Source organism: Epinephelus lanceolatus, chromosome 16 (genome assembly GCF_041903045.1).
Source record: "Epinephelus lanceolatus isolate andai-2023 chromosome 16, ASM4190304v1, whole genome shotgun sequence".
Taxonomy (NCBI): domain Eukaryota; kingdom Metazoa; phylum Chordata; class Actinopteri; order Perciformes; family Serranidae; genus Epinephelus; species Epinephelus lanceolatus.
The window spans coordinates 14,609,226-14,631,130 of NC_135749.1; the positions used below are offsets into that span (position 1 = coordinate 14,609,226).

The 21,905-nt window shown below is 43.3% G+C and overlaps 1 protein-coding gene across 1 annotated transcript in view; it reads right to left on the reverse strand.

Moving 5' to 3' along the window:
* The window catches only part of slc25a13 (solute carrier family 25 member 13), a 57,635-nt gene that overhangs the window by 14,381 nt on the left and 21,349 nt on the right, over positions 1–21,905 (reverse strand). Inside the window, exons 7-13 of the mRNA XM_033636923.2 lie at positions 21,246–21,384; positions 12,847–12,940; positions 11,597–11,681; positions 7,830–7,914; positions 5,741–5,899; positions 3,783–3,835; positions 2,232–2,312 (exon numbers count right to left, since the gene is read on the reverse strand). Of these exons, the coding sequence (XP_033492814.1) occupies positions 2,232–2,312; positions 3,783–3,835; positions 5,741–5,899; positions 7,830–7,914; positions 11,597–11,681; positions 12,847–12,940; positions 21,246–21,384 (696 nt within the window). The remainder of the gene's footprint in view (positions 1–2,231; positions 2,313–3,782; positions 3,836–5,740; positions 5,900–7,829; positions 7,915–11,596; positions 11,682–12,846; positions 12,941–21,245; positions 21,385–21,905) is intronic.

Below are 21,905 nucleotides of genomic sequence, written 5' to 3' on the forward strand. Positions count from 1 at the left end.
CATGCAAACTGCGATACTTTCACAATGAACAAAGTATTACTGTATTTTGACTCTCAGTCTAACCCCCCTCTCCACCCCCCCTCAGCAATGACCCAGTAAGTATTTTGTGTAACTTAAGTCCTAAAATGCAGGCCAGTAACTGCCAGATAAGCATCCAGCCAGCTCAGTCAACGGAGCATGCCATTCTTACCAAATAATCATTAGAAACTGGCAACCGGCGCTGGAGCTTAAATGATGCTGAGCCACGGATTTAGAGAGGGAAAGAGGAGGGAGCAAGAGGAGGAGGTGAGGAGAGGAAATAGGTAGGTAAGAAGAGGACAGAGCAAGAAAAGATGAGAAGGAAAACAGCATGTAAGAGGAGATGAAGAAGTTGGGATAAGTTTATGACATGGAAAGCGAACACATAACATTACAATCCCCTGTTCCCTCCATCTTCCTCTCTCTCTCTCTGTCTTTTGCTTTATAGACTGTGGACCTGAGGCTGACACTGTGGTCCAAACCAACACTTTCACAGCTACCAAATGATATAAACAGATTTCATGTGCTGTGGCTGGAGCCTCGCTAAAACAGGGTTCAGGAGGGTTCGACGTCTATGCGTGTGTGTGATTGTGTGCGCGAGTGTGTGTGTGTGTGTGTGTGTGTGTGTGTGTGTGTGTGTGAGATAAAGTGGCAGGCAGAGTGCAGTGCCAGCACTAACACCGGGGCCTCAGCCAGGATGAAAGGAGCTGTCACGACGGCTCACGGAGGAAAAGAGGAAAAATCCATCCATCCACACTCCTCTCCTCTACATTTATCCTCTCCTCTCCCTATGCATCTGTGATGGTTCTACTTCTGAATCCATACGGGCTGTATAAAAAAAGGCAACCGCTACTTTTCACACTCAGTACAGTGCAGAACATTTCTGCAGCTTATTTGCTTTCCTGTGGTTAGTGCACCTTTTCATTTTTGTCTCCGTCACAAAACATAATCAGCGTAAGAAATGTAAAATTAACAGCAAATGTAGCATGCTAAAACATTTCTTGAACATATTGCTAGAACTAATAAGGTCAATTGAATGTGCCTGAGTGGAGCTAAACCCATAATGACTTGTGTATCCTGAAATACTTTGCTTTAGTGATCAGCATCAAAAGAGGGGTTGAGTGAAAGACCTTCTTTCATTTGCTCAGGCTAAAGCTGCTGGCCTTGGAGGACTCACAGTGTGTGTGTGTGTGTGTGTGTGTGTATGCACTGGGGGTAGACTGTGACAGCTCAGTGATCAAAACCTATGATGGGAGGGGAGCAGGTAACAGACTGGTAGAGGTCTCAGGTAGCAGCTGCTGTCAATCATCTCCTCTCAGTAAGTGTGTGTTGTCTGTGCACCTGTATGCTCTTCTGTTTGTCATGCATGCACACACTCCTACGCGCATGTACAGTATGCACATTTGCTCTTTCATGTGTGATCTCTACACGTTCCATCAACAAACAGAGACTTCTGGCCTCCAAACAGGTCCATGTCTGTCCGCTCAACTGTCAGAGGGGCGGCACTCAGAAAACAGGTAAACATAGTTAAGAGATGTATGCTGCCTTAGTACTGTATATGCTGTCTGTGGACTGTGCAGCATCATTTTTCAGCACAGTGCACTTTGAAGAGCCAGGATGATGAAGAGGGGGAGAGAGAGAAACTCCATGTTTGAGCTTTTCTGGAAAAAATAGGTGAACACTGAAAAATGTAATGCTGACTATATTTGTAGCTGTTGCAAACATGCTGAATATCTGTGGCCATATTCATATTGAAAGCGCTCTCATAGAACTCGTAGGAGAGCTTTGGCTTCTCAGAGATTTTGAGTGAGGAACTGAAAGGGACCTATACCCTGGCAAAGTGGCTACACCGTAGGCAGCACACATCCAAGAGGGAGCTACAAAAATTGTGGATACCAGTGAAAAAAAACACAAATATAGCGAGGCGACGCCAAGCGGACAAAGCTAGTTCCAAAACGAGAGTGAATCTGAGGTTGGCTTTCATTTTCCCTGGTGTGGTCACAAACAGTAACCTGCAGTTCCTGCACTCTATACCTTTAATATCTTTTTTACCCATTTCACTTCTAAATTTTATAAATTGATGGGATGAAAGAAAGGCCCCAGAACGTAACACTCAGTAGGTAATCTATCTTAAATCATGTCCAGGTTTTTGACACCTTACTTAGTTCTAGTTTACTTACAAAAAGGCTATTAACAGTCGACTTAAGACTTACACATCCACCAGCCAGGATCTCAGCTCCCAGCGGGACTGTGCCATCTCTCTGTCTGGTCTTCCCTCGCACAAAGTCATTCACCTGGAAACATACAGGTTACAATCAGACAAAGATCAAGGATTTTTAAAGTGGCAGTAGACAAGATTTCTGCTTCAACTTATTAGATTCTCTAGGTTCCCTACTGGCCTCGCTGTAATTATGCAATGCTCTCTGTCACCGGGTGTCTCCCGGGTAAATGAAGGCTCATTTCACTGCTTGAAGGAAGTGTGTATTTCTACTAGACCAGTTAGTAACAAAATCTGCCTGTTTATTAATACTACTAGGTGTTTTTTTCTTTATCATAGCACTGAGATTAAGGGTTTTTAGTTCTAATTGGGATTCTCACTGTTGTTTCTTGCATTGGACAATAGCCAGGCTGTGAGCAGTAGCTACGCTTCTAACGTTACCGCTAGCTAATGCCACCAACCAGGAAATGCTCCAGGAGCTACAAGGAAGCTAAGACCAGTCAGACACCAACATCTAGATCAGGGGTGTCAAACATACAGCCCGGGGGCCAGAACCGGCCCGCCAAAGGATCCAATCCAGCCCACTGGATGACCTTGCACACCTAATACTGATGCACTTGGGAAGGCTAAGAGGTGCCAGGTTTCAGGAGCATGTTAAACACTGAGTAGCTTTCTTCATGAAAAGGCTTTTCCACCCCGACCAGAATACAGTTCTTTCACTTTAGTTTGGTGTGGTGATGTCTGGATTACTACACAGCAGTGAAGATGTGTGGGAAAATGCACATGAAATGAGAGTGAGTAGTCAACTGACTGAATGTGGAAAAACACAAATACTGAAATTACATTTGTCCTCTGGAGATATCACAGGCTGTTTTGTAAATGCATTAGTCTTTTTAAAATGTATTTCTCTGAACAAAAAAAAAAAGGCCCACCTGCGATTAAATCGGACTGTACGTGGCCCATGTATTGAAATGACTTTGACACCCCTGATCTAGATTAGTTGTCGCCTTTGAAAAACTAAAAATGAACACATTTTCTTGTAGTGGCCTTCCTAAAATGAGCAGTGGTTGAACATAGTGTTTTTTGTTATAATGAAGTAGTAGTTAAGCAGACAAATGATTGACTATTGTAAGATGCCAGCAGGTTAAGTTGGATAAACTGTAGTTGCTAGGCTCTGAGGAAAATGTCATATGATCCTGCTGTCTTTGGAACAGCAGCGGCAACAATAAAACCAGTTAGAAATGCTGGGAGGGAATAGATGTCTGTTTCCATATTAAAGCTGGTATGGTGAAACATGATATGAATATCAAGTCAATATACAGTGGACAATGTTTCTGTAGGAAATGTAGAAAATTAACAGACTCAATCAGATTATGTGTGTAGCTATACAGTACGTCATTATTTGCATCTAATCGTGTGTTACACGTGCAGTTTCACGTAATTTCAAATCCATCCGACAGATTGATGCGATGGCAGAGCTTCATGGTTTTGTGTCTGTGTGAATGTGCATCTGTGTGTCTATGCGCCTTCTAACGCAGTGACTTACTGTGAGCTTTATGGCTTTCTCGGGCGCCACACCCAGTAGCTGTGGTACAAGACCTATCATTAGAAAAACGACGAAATGATTAGAAAAAAAGAGCGCTGTGGTACCCCTACTCACTCACACACATGCACATACATACATATACATATACCACTTCCACACACTCCACATGATGTGTGGCTTCCCGCTGCATGCGTCCGACCCTGAAAGATCCTCCAGACGCTAATGAAATCTATTGATGTGGAGTGTGGGGACATCAGAGTAGCAACAAGAGAGAGAGGAAGAAGGGGTAAAGAGAGGATGAAGAGAAAGAAACTGCTTCCCAGAATAGGAGAAAAAAGGGCAGAGTATAAAACAAACCAACCAAAAGTTTACGCAGACCTCAATTACAACCCAGAGCAGGATAAAAATAAACAAAATAATCACAACAGAGCACAATAAAACTTGGCCCCCTACCCAGCCCCAAGGCAAGAAACACACACACACACACACACACACACACACACACACACACGTTTCCTCAAAGTAACAAACACAGTTAATAATCTACAGTAGTTTGTGTGTAGCGAGGCCACACACACACATAATCATATACTCAATTTGGATCTTGGCAAAAGGACCTGAAGCCTGGAGCTCATTTAAAAGGAGCCCAAAATCATTTTTGAAAGATTGTTTTTCCGAATGCTGACATACTTTCTTCAGCACAGAATATACATGCCCACACATGACAGGACATGGGAATATACACCCAATTTATTGCGGCAAAATCATCCCTATGAAAAGATGCTCCTGTTTCTCATGTGCCATTTTGTTTATGAGAGATTCCAATGGAGGGACTTTCAACTTATATTACATAACTCCAGTTTGGCTGTAAGGATACCTGCCTGGCCATCTATCTGGAGCCAGACCTGTCTGTCTCTGTGTCTGTGAGGCCATTCCATTCTTGATGGCCTTTGTGTTTCCCACAGAAATTCAAGCATTCAAGATTCCTCTCGGGAGTCCTACGCTGTCAATCAGAATCATGGGATTTTAAAAAGGCCCCGCCACTGTTCCAGGGGACCTTTTTTCAATCCTTCTTCAATCCGACCCCAACAATACCGACACAGACACTCTAACCCCGGCTTCTGAAGACAGGGCAGGTAGTCATTAGAGATGTCTTGCCCTGGTATGTGCGTACCTGCATGCCCAAGTAGTCGCCTGCATGTCCGTGTGTGCATGCCTACATACTTGTGCGTCTGCTCAGCGTCTGTGTATGCGTTGGTATAAGTGTGTGAGTCCAGACATGCGACATCACCACATCGTGACACAGGCCTTAAGGTATGTGGTCTTGCGTGTGACGTTCATTGTCCTGCTCTGAAAGTCCCCAGCCAGCCGGTAATCACTTCAAAGGAAACAGGTCAACAGAGAGGTGAACTCACACAGCCCTCCTGTCCACCCTACACTTTTCTTCTCCTCGTCTCCCCTCTTTCATTGTCCCTACTACTCGCTTCTTCTTTCTTCTCTCACATCTCAGCTCTTTTATTTTTTAAAACCTGTTTTGTGGATTTGAATGCCTGTGAGTTGGTTTTCCTGAAAGCTGTCTGTAGATACAAATTTGGGGATGGACTTTGGCCAATTTATTTAAGTTTTGACAAAATTACATACACTGTATGTTAAACCTACATTTGTACATTATACGCAGCATGACCCTGGTAATCACTATGATCTTGGAAATACTGTTGTTGGAGTGTTTCCTACATGCAAGAAGAAAGATCTGGAAAGTTCAAGAGATGCATTATAATGAACATATAACAGACACTCCAGCTCATATAAGCTACAGTAGCAGGATAGATGCTGTATGGAGTCCTCAGAGATGGTTTCAGCCGCACAGTTTGCAACCACGACTAACATCATGTGGATATTTGATATAATACATAAAAAAACAACAACAGGGGTTTAAATCTGTGTCGATGCACACTGACCTCGGTAAAGTCCAAAGATACCTTCGTAGCGCACCACCTTCTTGAAGCAGTCAAAGCTGTTCTTGTACATGAGCTCTCCCACCAGGGAACCACTGCTTCTCTGATTTTGCATGCGTGTCTTCACCAGATCAATGGGGTACACTGCTGTGGCACCCACAGCTACAGAGAATTTAAAAAAAGCTTATTAAAAAAACAATCACGTTATGAAGGTACATTTTGTGTATTTCAATACACATATTCACTGAGGTGGTTTACTGTCATGATCACGCCACCATTGTCCTCCCCTTGCCTTAACCACATCTGTATCCCACTCATGTGCCTAAATCTTTGTGTGTCGCCACTGAAGACAGCAGTAGTAAAAAAAAAGTTGAAAAACGTTACAGACAGAGTAAGAGTAAAGAGAAGATAGTACTGATTGACTTTAAAGGAGCAGTGTGAAGGATTTAGTGGCATCTTGCAGACTGCAAAGTGCAACCAACTTCTCCAATGTGCCATGCATGAAGCCACGCTTAGGATTCCTTTTGTGCGTTTTCCAGGAGCCAAATAGCCTCTTCCCCTCCAAAACAAACAGACCAGATGATTTAAAGCAGTAAAAACATTGAATAAAGAAGTTTCATATTACAAATCAGGGTTTTTCTGATGCTGCGCTGGCCCAGCACATGCTAATGTGTGCTCAGTTTTTTTCTCTGATAATTTTTAAGATCCAGACGTTCGGGGAAGTTTTAACTAAGAGTTGAATTATCCGCAGAGGTGTCTTCCTCTCCGAAACAAATGAAAGCAAACACTGAATAAAGCACTTTTGCATTAAAAATCAGTGGTTTTCAGGCACTGTTTGGCTTGTCGTAAGGGGCTGCTAACTATAATTGCCAGTGTTTGGGTTGTCCATTTTGCACTTCTGCAGAAACATGGTGGTGCAGGACTCTGTAGATGAGGACCCACCCCCTTTGCAGATATAAATGGTAACAAAGATACGACCATTCTTATTTTCAGGTGATTATACACTAAAGAAACATACTTATTAAATTCAATTTCTGCCAATATATCCCCCTCAATCCTACACACTGGATCTTTAAGGTACCTTTTCTTTATAACTATTATGACTAGAGTGACCTGTATGAAGTGTAACTAGAGATGTAGACTAAATGGTTCACAAATGAATGAAACAAATCTCACAAACACACACCCACTCATTAACAGGAGGTATTCATCAGGTTGAAACCGGCAATTTATGACAAGTTTGTGCTGCTCAGAGTTGTGTAATGCAAATTGGAACTCACATCGAGCCGCACAGAAAGAAGTAAGACAGGTTTAGGACAAACTAAAGGTAGCTTTGCTTGATACCACCTGAGATGGGTGATCAAATATGTCTTTGCAATTTGGGTGAACTGACCCTTTAAGAGGAAGAGGAGGAAAAGGCAGAGGAGGAAGGGGAAGTCTGTGGGGATAATGTTAAGAAAGACGTTGAAATGTTTTGAGTCCCAGTGTCCTCGACCCGTCAGACGGACACAAACAAAAAGAACCGACCCAAGGCGACAGACTTAATTAGAGAGAGAACGAGAAAGAAGAAGGGATGGCAGACCCATACCTCCTTATTAAGCTGTCTCCCTTGGGATAGAAGGAGGAGGAGAAGGGAGGAATGAAGGAAGGGAGGAGGAGGAGGAGGAGTAGAAAAACAGTGGGGAGTCTGAAGCCAAACACAAGGCCTAGGCACCAGCCTTCACCCCCCACCTTCATCCTCCCTCTTCTGATCACTCACACAGGTACAAAAGAATCCACACAGGAGTGTTTTCCCATGGCACGCACAGGGGCGAGAGACAGGACAGAGTGAGGCAGAGGAATGGTAAAGAGCAGGACAAAGATAGAGAGAGAAAAAGAAGGAGAGGGAGCACTTCTTTTTAAAGCAGGGGAGCAACCATTGCTCTTATAAGCAAGGGAAGGGGCAATAGAGGGGCTATTGTCCTCTGTCTGTCTCACCATTTTCTTAAGAAGACAGCAGAGGGCGGGGGGCAGGTAGACACGCAAGCAGGTAGGTGGATGGGTGGGTGGTGGGGTGAAGGTATGCAGGGAGCCAATGGGGCGTGACTCTTACCCCCTGCCACTGAGCCAAGGGTGAACCTGTAGGCCGACTCTGCCACCTGGATGAGGACTGAGCGGGAGACGTCACTGCCAGATTGCTGCTCACACAGTGGGAAGGAGACAATGAAGACATCAGTGCAGAAGTGGGACACAACAAATTAAGCAGACATTACACCAGACAAGGGGCTGTTTAAGACACTGATTTCCCTCTACCAATCCACGTACACTTTAATGCTGTTTCTTATAGAGCATTGCATGGGACCACCCTTTTATCACTTTTATGATGGGACATTAGTATGCAGTATAATGGTCAATTAATAAACTACGCAGACAGGAAAGAGAGTGGGAAACTACTTGAACATAAAAGTAAGTAAAAGTTTTTAGTTGGTGAGATACACAAAATCATACAATACAAAAATGTCTGGGAATAGCAAAGAATTTATATTGGTGCTCTTTGGTAACCGGGGATAGCTGCCGATAGATACCATGGAAAACAAAAGCTCTATCCCCTTCCTGTGTTGGCTGTGCAACGGTCGATGCGCTTCCTTTGTGCGGCAAATCGAAACTTAATTTTTCCCAGGACATTGTACCCGGTGGCAGGCAGAAGTGCACAGTGAAAGTGAGGCTTACAGGGAACCAATCTAAATACAGATGGTTTCACTATTCTACAAAGTCTTAGGGCTGTTGTGAAACTGCGCCTACTTAGGGTGACAAAAAATGTATCTTCGGTGCGTCAGTACAATGGACAACCAAGAAAAGATGGCAGAAGAAATACCAGCACACCACTTTAACAGGGCTGGACAGCCACAATAAAGATTCACAGGCTGATATCACTGCCAAAAAATGTCAATTTATTCAGGACAGTCGTACATCTCAGCCTGTGAACCTTTTTTGTGGCTGTCCAGCCCAGTTGAAATGGTGCGCGGGTATTTATGATGACTTCTTTTTAAACACACATATTCCATTCACTACCCTTCTCTACCTGAACTTATCACGAAGCACAAAGCTGCTTGTATCATCTGTTGGAATATTTTAACATCTTTATACCGACTGCTTACATTTTTTTATTGCTGATTTGGGTCGACAGTCTCAGAGAATTCACCATGCCGTAATCATCTGGTCTACACTAATGTGTCAGAGCAGCTGTCGAATTAAAACTGGAATCAAAGTGATCTTGGTGCACCCGTGAGTGAGAGAGTGTTAGTAGTCAGCATTAGCCATACAGTGGAGCCTCGTTTCCACCAAGCAGCCCGTTCAGTTCATTTCACTTCGTTACACATCAGAAAGATTATTTTTGTGTTTCCAATGTCAAAAGTTGTGGACTGTATACCAACTAAACTATTTTTCTGTGACCCCTCTGTTGAAGTACCTACTTCACTAATGCGATACTAAAATGTGGAGCTAGAAACACTGCAGTCCATTGATTGGTCAAGTAAAAATCATCATTCTTGCTCTACAAGAACTCAAAGCACAAACCCGCTATTTCTATTCCGTGGACGATTAGCAAGGCGCAGTATTTATCTGCATTGCTCATGAAGAGGAAATACAGCAAGAGCTGGACGAAGCAGTAACACAGCTATTACTATCTGGTAACAACCCCCCCTACGTTCAAGAGTATTGTCCGCAGTGTAAACATTAAGCAGATCTAGGGTTTAGGTACATGTCTGTACGGGTTAAGCACCAGTTATATTGTTACTATACTGAAGGTGTTTGGTGGAAACATGGCAAAGGAAAAGAGTAGCCACACTGCCCCCCTCCACCCAAGGTACCTGTTGCCTGGTCTGGTCAGCCCAGTCCTGGCCTCTTGACCCTGGGAAGGTGAGGGGTGCAGTGTTGTAAGTATGTCTATGTGTGTGTGTGTGTGTGTGTGTGTTTGTGTGTATGAGGGGGATGGGAGTCACTAGAACAGGTCCACCTGTCAGAGTGAACTCCCACCCCCCTCTTCACTTCATCCCCAGAGGTTTCTTCCTGCCCAAATGTCTCCTTTAAACACAACCTTCCCCACTTCTACCATCCTCCTCAGCTCTGTCTGCCCGAGAACTGGTGAAACTTGGCAAGACCAACTGTCAGGATGTTTGAGGGAGAAAGAGGGAACAAGTTAACAGGATATAAAGAGAGAAAAGGCAAACCGACAAACATGTAGAGAAATGAGAGAGATGGAGAGAGAAGTAGATCAAAAAAAGGAAATGGAGAGAACCAGCAGAGGATGAGGAGGGAGAGCTCCAGCCTGCTGGCGGCCAGCCCCTGAGGCCAAACCACAAGGGCCTAAAGTGGCTCATTGTGGTGGGACTGGCGTCTGTGTAGTGCTGGGCCCCTTTGCTTTCTCCCCTTTGGCCCCCGCCTGCTCCAATATGGCCTGGCCAAGCCTTTACTGTAGTGCTGGAACCCACCAGGCAACAACTCTGACCAAAGAGTCCAAGAAGGAAAACAGTGCTCTGCTCATCTGTCTGGCTGTCCATACGTCCTTCTTCCTCTTCTTCATTACAAATTGCTCTTGTTAGCTGCTGCAAAGTCTCTTCCCATCTATCATTTGCAATGTGAAGCATGTCTGAGGTTCATTAGGCCTTGAGGATGGCTCTGCTTGTCTTTATTTCCCTGGGTTTGTGAGTTTTGTCTGTATGTTTTCTTAAAGACACAAACCACATGTCAGGGAGAGGTCTAGTGGTGTTTTCTCTCAAGAGTCTCTGTAAGTCTGTGATGGGAAGTTACTTGGACACGACTTGGTCTGAACCTTGGTGTGGACTTTTGAAAATGAGCAGGGCTGACTAACACTGGCAGGTTTTGGGGGGCAAACTTTCCACTTTACATCTGACAAAACTTGTTTGGATTTGTCTCCTGTATTTTTCTTTCTCTTACTTTATTGCAGGGTTCCTACACATTTTCCATTTCAAAATTCCATACCTTTCCAGACTCAAATTTCAAGACTTCTTGATAGATTTTTCAGACCATATTTGACATCTGAGTGTGAATAGCCAACCCTTGAAAAAAACGTATTTATCCATTGTGGATGTTCAGTCAACGCTCCTACGCAGAAAGTCAGACAATGTTCCACTGTCAAACATCTCCGCCCAAGGAGGAAGTAAACAAACCAGTGCTACGTATACGAATATCATTTTTCCTTAACATCTTTTTTTTTAAAGATTTTTTTGGGCATTTTGCCTTTAATAGACAGGACAGCTAAGTGTGAAAGGGGGAGAGAGAGAGAGAGGGGATGACATGCAGCGAAGAGCCAAAGGCTGGACTCGAACCCGGGCTGCTGCGGCAACAGCCTTATACATGGGGCGCCTGCTCTATCCACTAAGCCCGCACTGTCTAACACAGTGGTAAGCATTATGGCTGCTCCAAATGCCTGAAAAACACTCTGCTTGTATGATCAATTTATTTTAGAAATTCATAATTCTATATTTAAGAAAACAGGGAACAGTCAATCGTCTAAAAACACAAATATTTATTCATATTCTCTTTCTTTTTTTAAATATTTATTCAGACCTGGAAATCCTAAAATCATATACCATGCTTTTCATACTGCACAGGAACCCTGCACATGTAACTCCAAAACAATGCTTCAAAGAATTTACTATGTAATTAATGCTTAAATCACAAATCAAACTGTTGTTTTGGTTTGAGGGATCAATTTCTTGCGAACAGGAGATATCATTATCCTTAATTATAAATCTTATTCATCTGCATGGTGACACCAGAGAATGTGCTGAGACGAAAAAGGAGCTGCCAGTGTGGAAGAGGAAACCAAACACATCAACAAGTCTTCATATTCTGTACCTGTCTCTGGACCTCAGCCAAGTTGTAGGGCAGGGCGCCTTCCTCCAGCGGAGCGATCTGCTCAATGTCCACTAAACCAACACGTCTGATGAGGAGAGAGAAAGGAGAGAGTGAGAGGTTTCAAGTAACTTTCAACTGTTGTAAAAACTCTCTGAGGAATATAATATTTCATCAATGCATCATCTAGTCCATGACCTTTGAAAGCGCGATCCGTCAGTCTGAAGTTACTTTAAGTTTACAGATACTTTGCCATCGTTCCATGTGAAAATATTGTGGCATTCAAAAATCCAGGCCTGTGCTTGGCATGATTGAGTAAGACAACCGATCTATAGGAACTGACAACTCCCACTCCTTTATCCCTTCATCCAAGTATAACAAAGATATTTAACCTTTGGATGTAAAAGTACTGCTTTCTGAGTCTTTCCACTGCATCTCTATGGCAGCCCCAGATTTCCCAGGCTGAGGGAGTGGGGAACGCCAAATCCCCCCCACCCCTCTCCTCTGAATATTGGGGCTATTATCTCTCGCATCTCCAATCAAGGGGAGTGGAGAGGGCTATTAAAGTATCCCATTGCCCAGAAATAATAATCAGGTGGTGTCTCAGGCCGGGGTTAGGAATTATGAGCGCACTGGTTGGGCCGCGAGGCAGACGCAAAGGAAGTGGGGGAATGTGAAACGCATACAGTTGTTGTGTGCCACGGATCATAGGGACTGGAATTGCCCTTTTTTTCAAATAAATGGGAGTTTGGATTGGTTTTGGACTGAAAGAGGATTCTCTGGCACTGATGTAGTCATGTCTGATTCTTTTGATCCTTTTGCAGAGACGTTTGAGAAGGAAGAAAGCGCTCGTCTCTCTGAGGTATGGACCCTGGGGCTAAAGGTGCGCTATGGGGGGCAAGTATGGGATAGACTTACTCTCTACAACTCCCTGACTAACTGAGGAAAAAAAATGAAACGACTTAAGTATGAATTCAGTTGCGGGATGCTGTTCCTCCATTACAGCTGTAACACAGCAACAATTTTCTGAACTTATTTGCCTGTTTCAGTCAAAAAATAGAATGAATGCCTCGACCTGCATTGCCATCATATCCACATTACTAATAATTATCTCCTAAGAGATTATATCAACCCCCTCTAGACTAGACTACATATAAAAAATCCAAATTATGCCCAAAACAGTCACATTATCAAAATTTAGGTATTAAAGCTGTGCGTGTGTGTGTGTGTGTATGTGTCTGTGTCTGTCTTACCCACGGGACTCTGACAAGTCAGCCAGCTGGAAGAGGATGTCGACCTCCATGGGTGTCACCTGGCCAAACCTCTGAGCTGCCACAATGAATTCCTCTGAGAAGAAAGAGATAATTTTATTTCATTTTTTTTTTCTAAATTGATTAGAACCATTTCTTAATATACAAACAAAAATACACACAGATATGTACAGACATTCAAAAACAGGGTAACACAGTACTATAGAAGCCATAAAGTAAATTAAAAAAAAAATCTCAGTTTCAAATTTATGTTCCACCGTCTATCTGTGTCCAGTTCATGGTGGCAGCAAACTCAGCAGATGTTCCAACAGCAGAAAGGTTTTTCTCCGCAGCAACATCCTCTGGCTCAACCCGGGGGATCCCCAGGTACTCCCAGGCCAGATGGGATTCATATAATTCCTCCAGTGTGTTCTGGGGACTTCAGCAACAAGGCACACAGGGAGCATCATGATCAGATGCCTGAACCTTAACTGCTTTCTTTCAATGAGAAGGAGCCACAATCTCTGAGCCCCTTCTGGATGTCTGAGCTCTCAGATGAACAAAGCCCATGACTACCAGTGCTACAAGATTGACAGGTAACCTCAGAGCCTCGCTGCTGGGCTCAGTTACCGTGTCACCGTGAGAGTGCAAGGGTACAACATTCATAAGACTGTGGAGCAGATGCCCTGGAAGTGCACCAGGTTTTGAAGCCAATCTTTTTTGTGGCCAAACAGTGTAATTACAACTTCCGGCTCTGTCAAGTGATGCCACTGGCCACAAAAACAGTTTTCCCATAGTCTTACATTGGGAAAGAGACATCTGTTTATCAGTGGAAACATTTTTTTGAGCATCACAACCCTCATGACATGACTCCTTTCACTATCGACATTTGATCCATTAGGGAGATAACAATTTGTAAGTCCAAAGAAGACACACAATTAAATCCCCATTCAAGTTAGCAGAGCACTAAACCGCAAGTGCGAGGTAGCCAGAGGGACAGAGGGATGTCGTATGCTGTAAAGCCCTGTGAGGCAAATTGTGATTTATGATATTGGGCTTTATAAATAAAATTGAAATTGAACTGAATTGAACTGACGGCCTAGCAAGTCTAGAGTGTGCTTGCTCTATGGGCAAATGCAGAAAAATCAGGTAGTTTTATACCTGGGAATTCTAACTTTTTTGGCTTCATGGGCACGCTAAGCAACGTACATTTGAACAAACAGGGCCCCATCTGGCTGTCCATTTCATGCCTTATTGTACATACATAGATGCAACTTCATATCTCCAACTCCCTAACTCAAGGCAGCAATTCTCTCATAACTCAAAGCAGTCAATTGGCCTTTTTCCAAGCCTAAAGTTTGGAGGTGCCAAAAATGATCCTAACAGCTGCACAGCTGGCTCCAAACTGCCCCAGTGCATGCTAGGTCATGCCCCGATGGAGCCAACAGGACTACATCATCAGCAAAGAAGCAATGCAATTGAGATGTCACCAAACTGAACTCTCTCAACTCCTTGGCTGTGCTTAGAGAGTCTGTCGAAGAAAATTATGAGCAGAATGGGGGACAAGAAGCAGCCTTGGTGGATCCTAAATCCCACTGAGAATATGTTTGACCTACTGCACAGAATGCAGACGCAGCTTTCAATGCAGATATACAAGCAGTGGATGACTGTGACCAACAGTCCTGGCAACCAACTTTGTGGCAGCAGTTTCCATGCAAGTGTGAATAGCTGGTCCACTGTTTCACAACCGGGACAGAATATATATTGCTTCTCCTAAATCCCAAGACCCAATAAAGAGTGATTTTATTATTCCATATTTTTCTAGTTTAAGTTCAAGGGATTGCTATATCTTCAAAGCATTCTATTTATTTCTTCCAAGGCAAAAAAGCTTGAAAAGTCATTTATCCACTTTAGTTGATTTGTCAGGGTTTTGGTGTAAAGCAGCAAAGCAAATCTGCAGTGGGTACTTTAACTTGAACTGTCATGATACATTTTCATGACAGCATGATTTATCAAGCACCACCATTCCAACATGTAAATAAGTCACAATATGTGGTGCTGAGCTGAATGAATCACCTAAAGCTGCAATCTGTTATCACAAACAAGAGCAGTTTCTTCTGACTGACATCTCTTTTATTCTTATCTGATTCATACTGTATTTCCATTAACTGTTCATCATACTGTATCACAGACTTTGCACCAACATAATCTGACACATTTACAGCTATTATGATGTGCAGCAAGCCTAAAAGGAAAAAAAATACAGTTACATTGTCTATTTATACATTTTTATTTTATGTGTGCTGTACCTTTAATTCAATATTTTTTCATTTGTGGGTGTTTCCATTATCATATAACCTGCTTCATATACGTCTGTATCAGTCTCTGATTTCCTGGAACTTTTGACAATTCAGAAAAGACAGGCTACTTTTAATCAATCATGGGCATTTATCTAAATGCAGAGAGAATGTGAAAATTATATTAATAAAGTTGGCCCTAACATGAAGGGCCTATTGGTAGTAGCTGTTTTATAGTAGATAGATATGGACTTCAAGAGTTCTTCTGAGGAAGCTTCAGTTCGCTGTAACTCAAGACCTGGTCTATTGTTGGTGGGAAAAAAGAACAGGTTGACTGTAGGCTGGCTTACAGTGGAGGAGTCAGCATTGTTTGACCTGCTTTATTCAAAGAGCAGCAGGCTGGGGTTGTGACAAAGTCGTCCTACACTGGAGCCATTCACCCCGCCGAGGCTCAGCTTACCCCTGAGGCATGCTCTCTTTCCCTCTCACACACACACATATCCATGAGTACATGCAGGTAATGCTCACAAGCATGCGAGAGAGCATACTTACACAAGAAGAAAGACACACACACACACGCACACGCGCACACACACACACACACACACACACACACACACACACACATAGACATAGACAGAATTCTGTCTGGAGAGATCACAGATCACAATGCTGATAACCTGTCTACCTGTAGCCTGTAGTCACCAGTACACACACACACACACACGCACACACACACACACACACACACACACACACACACACCTGACTGACCTCTACAGACATTTTATGATTACCTGCCTCTCCGTGGTCGAGCCCATTGTGTAATAAAATGATAAGCAGAGTCCCACACAACTGCTTGTCTACACACACAGTTCCTTGATAGTATATATATGCAGCTGTGTGTAAATCTGTGCAGCAGAACATACTTTTTCTCACTGTCCTTTCTACAAACTTCAGATTTTCAAACTGACTGAGGATGAGGAAAAATAAATGTGATGTAAAAATCAGTTTGGATATTGCTGCCAACATTTCCCTACTGACATTTAACAACTTCAGAGCATTTAAATAAACATGATATTCCTTTTCATTGCCTTGCCGATGATGTACAGATCTATTTGCCTATAAAAACAAATAGTACATATTCTGCACAGCCTTTACTTAACTGTTTATAAAATCTAAATGAAAACAAGGCAGAGATTGCTATGTTTGGACGACTCGACCTATTGGACGACTCTGTTGGTATTCTTATGCGCTTAGCATCTCACGGTCCACATTTTGTTAAAAAACTTGGTGTGATTTTTGCAGCACACTAGCTTTTCCCAGTTTAGGCTTTTAGCTAAGTAAAGGCTCATCTACCCCTAAATGATCTACTTCTTGGCTAGACTGTTGTAATTCTTGTTTTTGGGTATAGATCAGTCATAGCTTCGCCATCTGCAGTTAGTACAAACTGTGGTCCCTCGTCTTTTAAGTGGAAAAAAGAAAATGGTCCTTGCTCCACTGACTTCCTGTACGTTTTAGGATTGATTTTAAGATCTGATCCCTTTTTTTAAAGGTTTTAAATGGTCTGGCACCACCCTATACAGCAGAACTATTGTATCCTCATACTCCAGTTAGAGTACTAAGTTTGACTGATGAGGTGCTTCAGGATGCACCAAGAAGAATACACAAAAACTGCGGTGAACGAGCCTTTGCAGTGCCTGCTCGCAAACTCTGGAACAGCTTACCTATTCAAACAGAAACTGCTCTGACAACAGAAACCTTTAAGTTGCTGCTAAAGACCCACCTCTTCTTGTTGGCATACCATTGATTTTGAGCTTGATACTTTAATTGGCTTCATCGTCTGTTGTACCTCATCCTCTGTTGTACTGCAATTTGTTCTCTATTAAGTTTATTGTTTACTATTGGTCTGATTGTTGTTTGCATCTGTATTCATCTGTTTTGGTATTTTGAGCCTGCTGAGCACTTTGGTCAACTGCCGTTGTTTATAAATGTGCTCTACAATTATAGTTTGACTTGACTCGACTTAAAAAGCAAGATATCATAGAGTTGCTAAAATTAAACTCTTTCTACTATCCTCTGTCGAGGCAATTGGTACGTTGTTGTTAATGAGTGCCTAATGGAGTATTGTAATATCAATTGTCAATTATATAGCACTTCTGAAAACAATTACAAAGTGCATTACAAATAGCTTAAAAAAACACATTCAAGTAAAACATAACAGGGACAAAAATACTTTTACATACAAGAGAGTTTTCAAAAACACTAACAATAGTCTACAGTTATGCTGGCAGATCTCTGAGGTGTATTTAGGCACTGTGGTGCGTCGAGCTAAATGCTAACATTATATATATAATTTTCATCATGTTCTCCATCTTAAATTGGAATGTTAGCATGCTAATATTCTCTAATCACAATCAATCAGAATCAAAATCAGAAATACTTTATTGATCCCCGAGGGGAAATTATTTATGTTACAGGTGCTCCTTGCAAGAGAGGAAAGATACGTGAAAATATAAGAAATTTAAACAATAGTATTAACAAATATATATAATTAGCACTAGCAAAAAAAACTAATAAAGATTTGTTTTTGTACTTGAATTATATGCTCAATTTGAATATAAGAAAAATAAAATAAAAAACAGGCCGTGCACCAAATTTAAATTTGATGTCACATTTAAAGCTCCAGTAGGCAACAATGTTTTGGTATAATTGAGTAAAAAATTGTACAATATCCTCTAAGCATAATGTAAATCAAGTGGTCTAAGACAAACAATAGGTTTCTGCACCTCACCATGGCTCTGTGTTCAGCCTCTAAAGAATCAGTATCGTGCTGATGTGCATCAACCAATCAAAGGTCAGCTCAGACCACTGCGTTCCTATTGGCTGTTCTACTGCATATGCACGTTCCTGTGCCGCCAGCAGAAGGGGAGAGCAAGCAGCAATGGTGAACAGTGCACCAGGTAAAATAGCTATTCCAGCATTGGCTACAACTGCCTACACGGCTAAACAACCCAAAAAAAGGAAGACAGAACTCGGTTCCCCGGAGCCCCAGAGGGAGGGGAAGGGTGAGGTGGGGCCGGGACCAGCTGGAGGGCGCGAGGGTCGGCCATGGGAGCGGAGCTGAGGGCTCTCCGCGGAGAGGGAGAGCCGAGCCTTGGGAGTATGTGCGGGTCCGCGAGGGAGGGATGGGAGGGTTGCTGCGCGGAGAGGGAGAGCCGAGCCTCGGGGTATAGGTGCGGGGCCGCGTGGGAGGGATGGGGAGGGCTGCTGCGCTGTGAGGGAGAGCCGAGCCTCGGGGTATAGGTGCGGGGCTGCGAGGGAGGGATGGGGAGGGCTGCTGCGCTGTGAGGGAGAGCCGAGCCTCGTGGTATAGGTGCGGGGCTGCGAGGGAGGGATGGGGAGGGCTGCTGCGCGGTGAGGGAGAGCGAGGCTCGGGAATATGTGCGGGGCCGCGAGGGAGGGATGGGGAGGGCTGCTGCGCTGTGAGGGAGAGCCGAGGCTCCCAGAGAGGGAGAAACAGAACCAAGTAGGATAAAATACTCGCGTGCTCATCTGGTAGGAGGGGCTCAGGGCGGAGAGAACGAAACCTAACTCAGATGACACTCAAAAATCAACTGTTTTCAGGCTTTCTACCTACTGCAGCTTTAATGTGTCTGATTTGTGTTACCAGGAAGTTACTAACTGGATAGTGGATAGTGCCGGCGCCCCATGTACAGAGGCACTGCCTCACTGCAGCGGCCGCAGGTTCAAATCCGGCTCGCGGCCCTTTGCTGCATGTCAGTCCCCACTCTCTCTCTGTCTCCCCATTTCACCCTCTGTCCTGTCAATAAAGGCAAAAAGCCAATAAAAATAATCTTTAAAAAAAAAAAAAAGTGAGCAGCGTCCTGGTAACAAATATTGGACACATTATCACAAAAAACAGTGACCTGCTGACTTGAGAATAAAAATGACACCAAAAACAAACCAATATTAGTTTTTTTGTGCTGGATTCATACATAAATTGTTTTAGTTTGTTAGATTTTGGATTCCCTATTGATTATGACAGAATGAATGACACACGATCGAAAAATTGTTGCAGGCATTCGGTGACAAACAAAAGAACTGGACAAAATTCAATTCTGATCTTATAACGGCAGAGTTGTTAAAATTCATCCTGAGGGAAGGTATCACTAGATTTCAGAGCAATCTATCGAATAGTTGTTGAGACATTTGACTCAAAACCACAGATGTCAAATTCATGGTTGCACTACACAAAAAGTTGGGGGATCACTTAATGCAGGCTTCATCCTCATTAGACACTGAATGTCAGCAGAACATTTCATGTCAATTTCAGTGTGATCTAAAGCAGTGAACCGACTGACCGACACTGCCTTCTCTAGAGCCTTACTGCTGGCACGGCTAAAAATAACTGGTGTAAAAACAAGCTGAAATTGTGACATGGTCAAGAAACCCAACAGGCAAACCTGATCAGAACTATGATTTGTGAGACTATCATCACTTCTGGGACTATCTAGTAAAGATGCATTTACAGTCTCGTGTTAAAACATGTACTTCATCAACACACCTGATTTTAACCTGCTCAGAAAGCTGCACAGTCATGATTTGCCTTGTGGTGCACACTGCTGGCTCAATAAAAGGTGTGTTCTGTAAAGGTCTCCTGTGCACGCACGCACACAAGCACTCACACACATGTGCACACTCACTGTTGTGTAGGCGTTAAGCACTGTAATGGCGTCCCCAAGGCAAAACAGTGGCCTTGTTGCACATACGGAATCAATCAGGATTATTACGCATGTGTGCATGCTTGGCTGTGTTAATGTTTCTGAATGCTTGTGTGTATGTGAGAAATGTTTGAAGCGGTGTGCTACAAAATACGCACACACTTGATACATGCGGGTGTGTGTGTGTGCAGTATGTGTTTGTCGGCCAGCCAGTGGTACATGGAGCCGAGCACTTGCAGTCCCAGAGGAGGCCTTAATGACTCAGGGAGTGGAGGGTGGATGGGTGGTGGCTGTGGAGGTCTGGCTGGCTACGGGCCACCGCGGGTCGAGCCAAGCCCAGCCTCGGTGTACCCATGGTGGGAACAGCCTGGGGAGCGTATGGGCTCTTGGTCTGGGTCGGCTATGGTCCACACCCCTGATAAGGCTTCAGATAGCATCACAAGGCTACACGAGTGGCCCTGGGCCATGTGCAGAGAGGTCAAAATGGTTTCTTAAAGACGACCGACCAGAGTGGGAGACATGGAGTCAGGAAGAAAAGAGACAGAGAAAGGTAGAGAGACAGAGAAAGCTAACTGGGCTTCCTGCCAAGTACTGAGGAAAGGAATGAGAGACAGCAAGTGGGGCAGGCAAGTGAGAGAGATAAGGATTTAAAGAAACTAACCATGGGAAACAGAGAGAAAATGTCTAAAAGAAGACAAAGGCTGTAGGATCGATAGATAATGATACCTCATTTTCATCACCTTGTAGCTTTACATCTTTGCTTTACAGTGATTTAAATTATAGGGTTAAGGAAAAGCTTATAAAATGGTTTTAACTATGTAACGTGCACATTGATCCACAGGGTGACACAACACCTCATCCTCAAAAGTAAGTACATGATTCTGATATAGCGTTCCTCATTTTTGTCTGTTTTTTTTTTTTGTTAAGAATTTAAAATCTCATTATCAACCAAAAGCATCCCAGGACAAAAAAAGTGGTCCTCAGATCAGTGCCAGGATGTCTAATAGACAAGACAGGCTCCATCAGGGACTGTGGGCATGCAGTACGTGTGCTGGGTCAGATCCAGCATGCCCATTTAAATGCCACCGGGAAGGAAGAAAACCAAACAAAAACAAGTTTCCACCCTCAGCACACACAGACGTAAATACATTATCTGGCAAAAACACATTTAATGCTGCCTGTAGTGCAGGACTGTATCAGTTTGTGCATCTAAGCACATACAATACATGCTCATGTTTTGTGAGTGTATGCTGTCTGTTTTTTGCAGCATCACTATGTGTGAGTGCGTAAACTGTGTACTTATAAGTGTGCATCTGATTTTGGCTGCCTGTGTTAATATAAGATTGAGGTTTTGTGCTGTCTTTTATTCCTTCCCGTGTACCTTTAGTGACTTCCACATCTCGGCGATGGCCAGCCAGGGTGCTGTAGATCTTTCTTATCAGCTCCATGTTGTTGAGAAGCGAGTTGAAGCCGTTGAAGTACGAGAAGCTGACCTGGTGAGAAGTGGTGCCACCCGCAACCTGGACATGGATGGAGGCACGTATTTTTAACATGCACTAAAAAGCTTTCAACAACCCACAAACACAATCACACTACACACCAAACAGCAAATGCATCTAGATGTTATGATCATGTGTAAGACAGAACAAACTCTTAACATCAAGAGGAAATCTTGACAAACACTAGTGGTTAATCATCAGCGTTCCTCTTTACCGTCGCTCCACAGGAAGAAGTAAACCCATTTCAACCGCTACTTTTTCCATCACACAACGTACACTCTCAGGGAGTTTAATTAACTTTCTTTATGAGGTGGAGGAAGTGATAAAAGAACAGAAAAAAAAAAGGTAGTGGATTTAAAATAGACCCCGGGCTCTTGAGGACATTGCAGACTGCACACAAACTCTTTTATGTGAGTCAGCATCCCATCTTTATCAAATCAGCCTCTCAAACACTAAGAGGAGCAGCACTCATTGCTGTCTGTTTAGAAATGTGTGTTCGAGTACATCTCATAAATGTTGTTGCCTGTTTTGGGTAGCTTAGG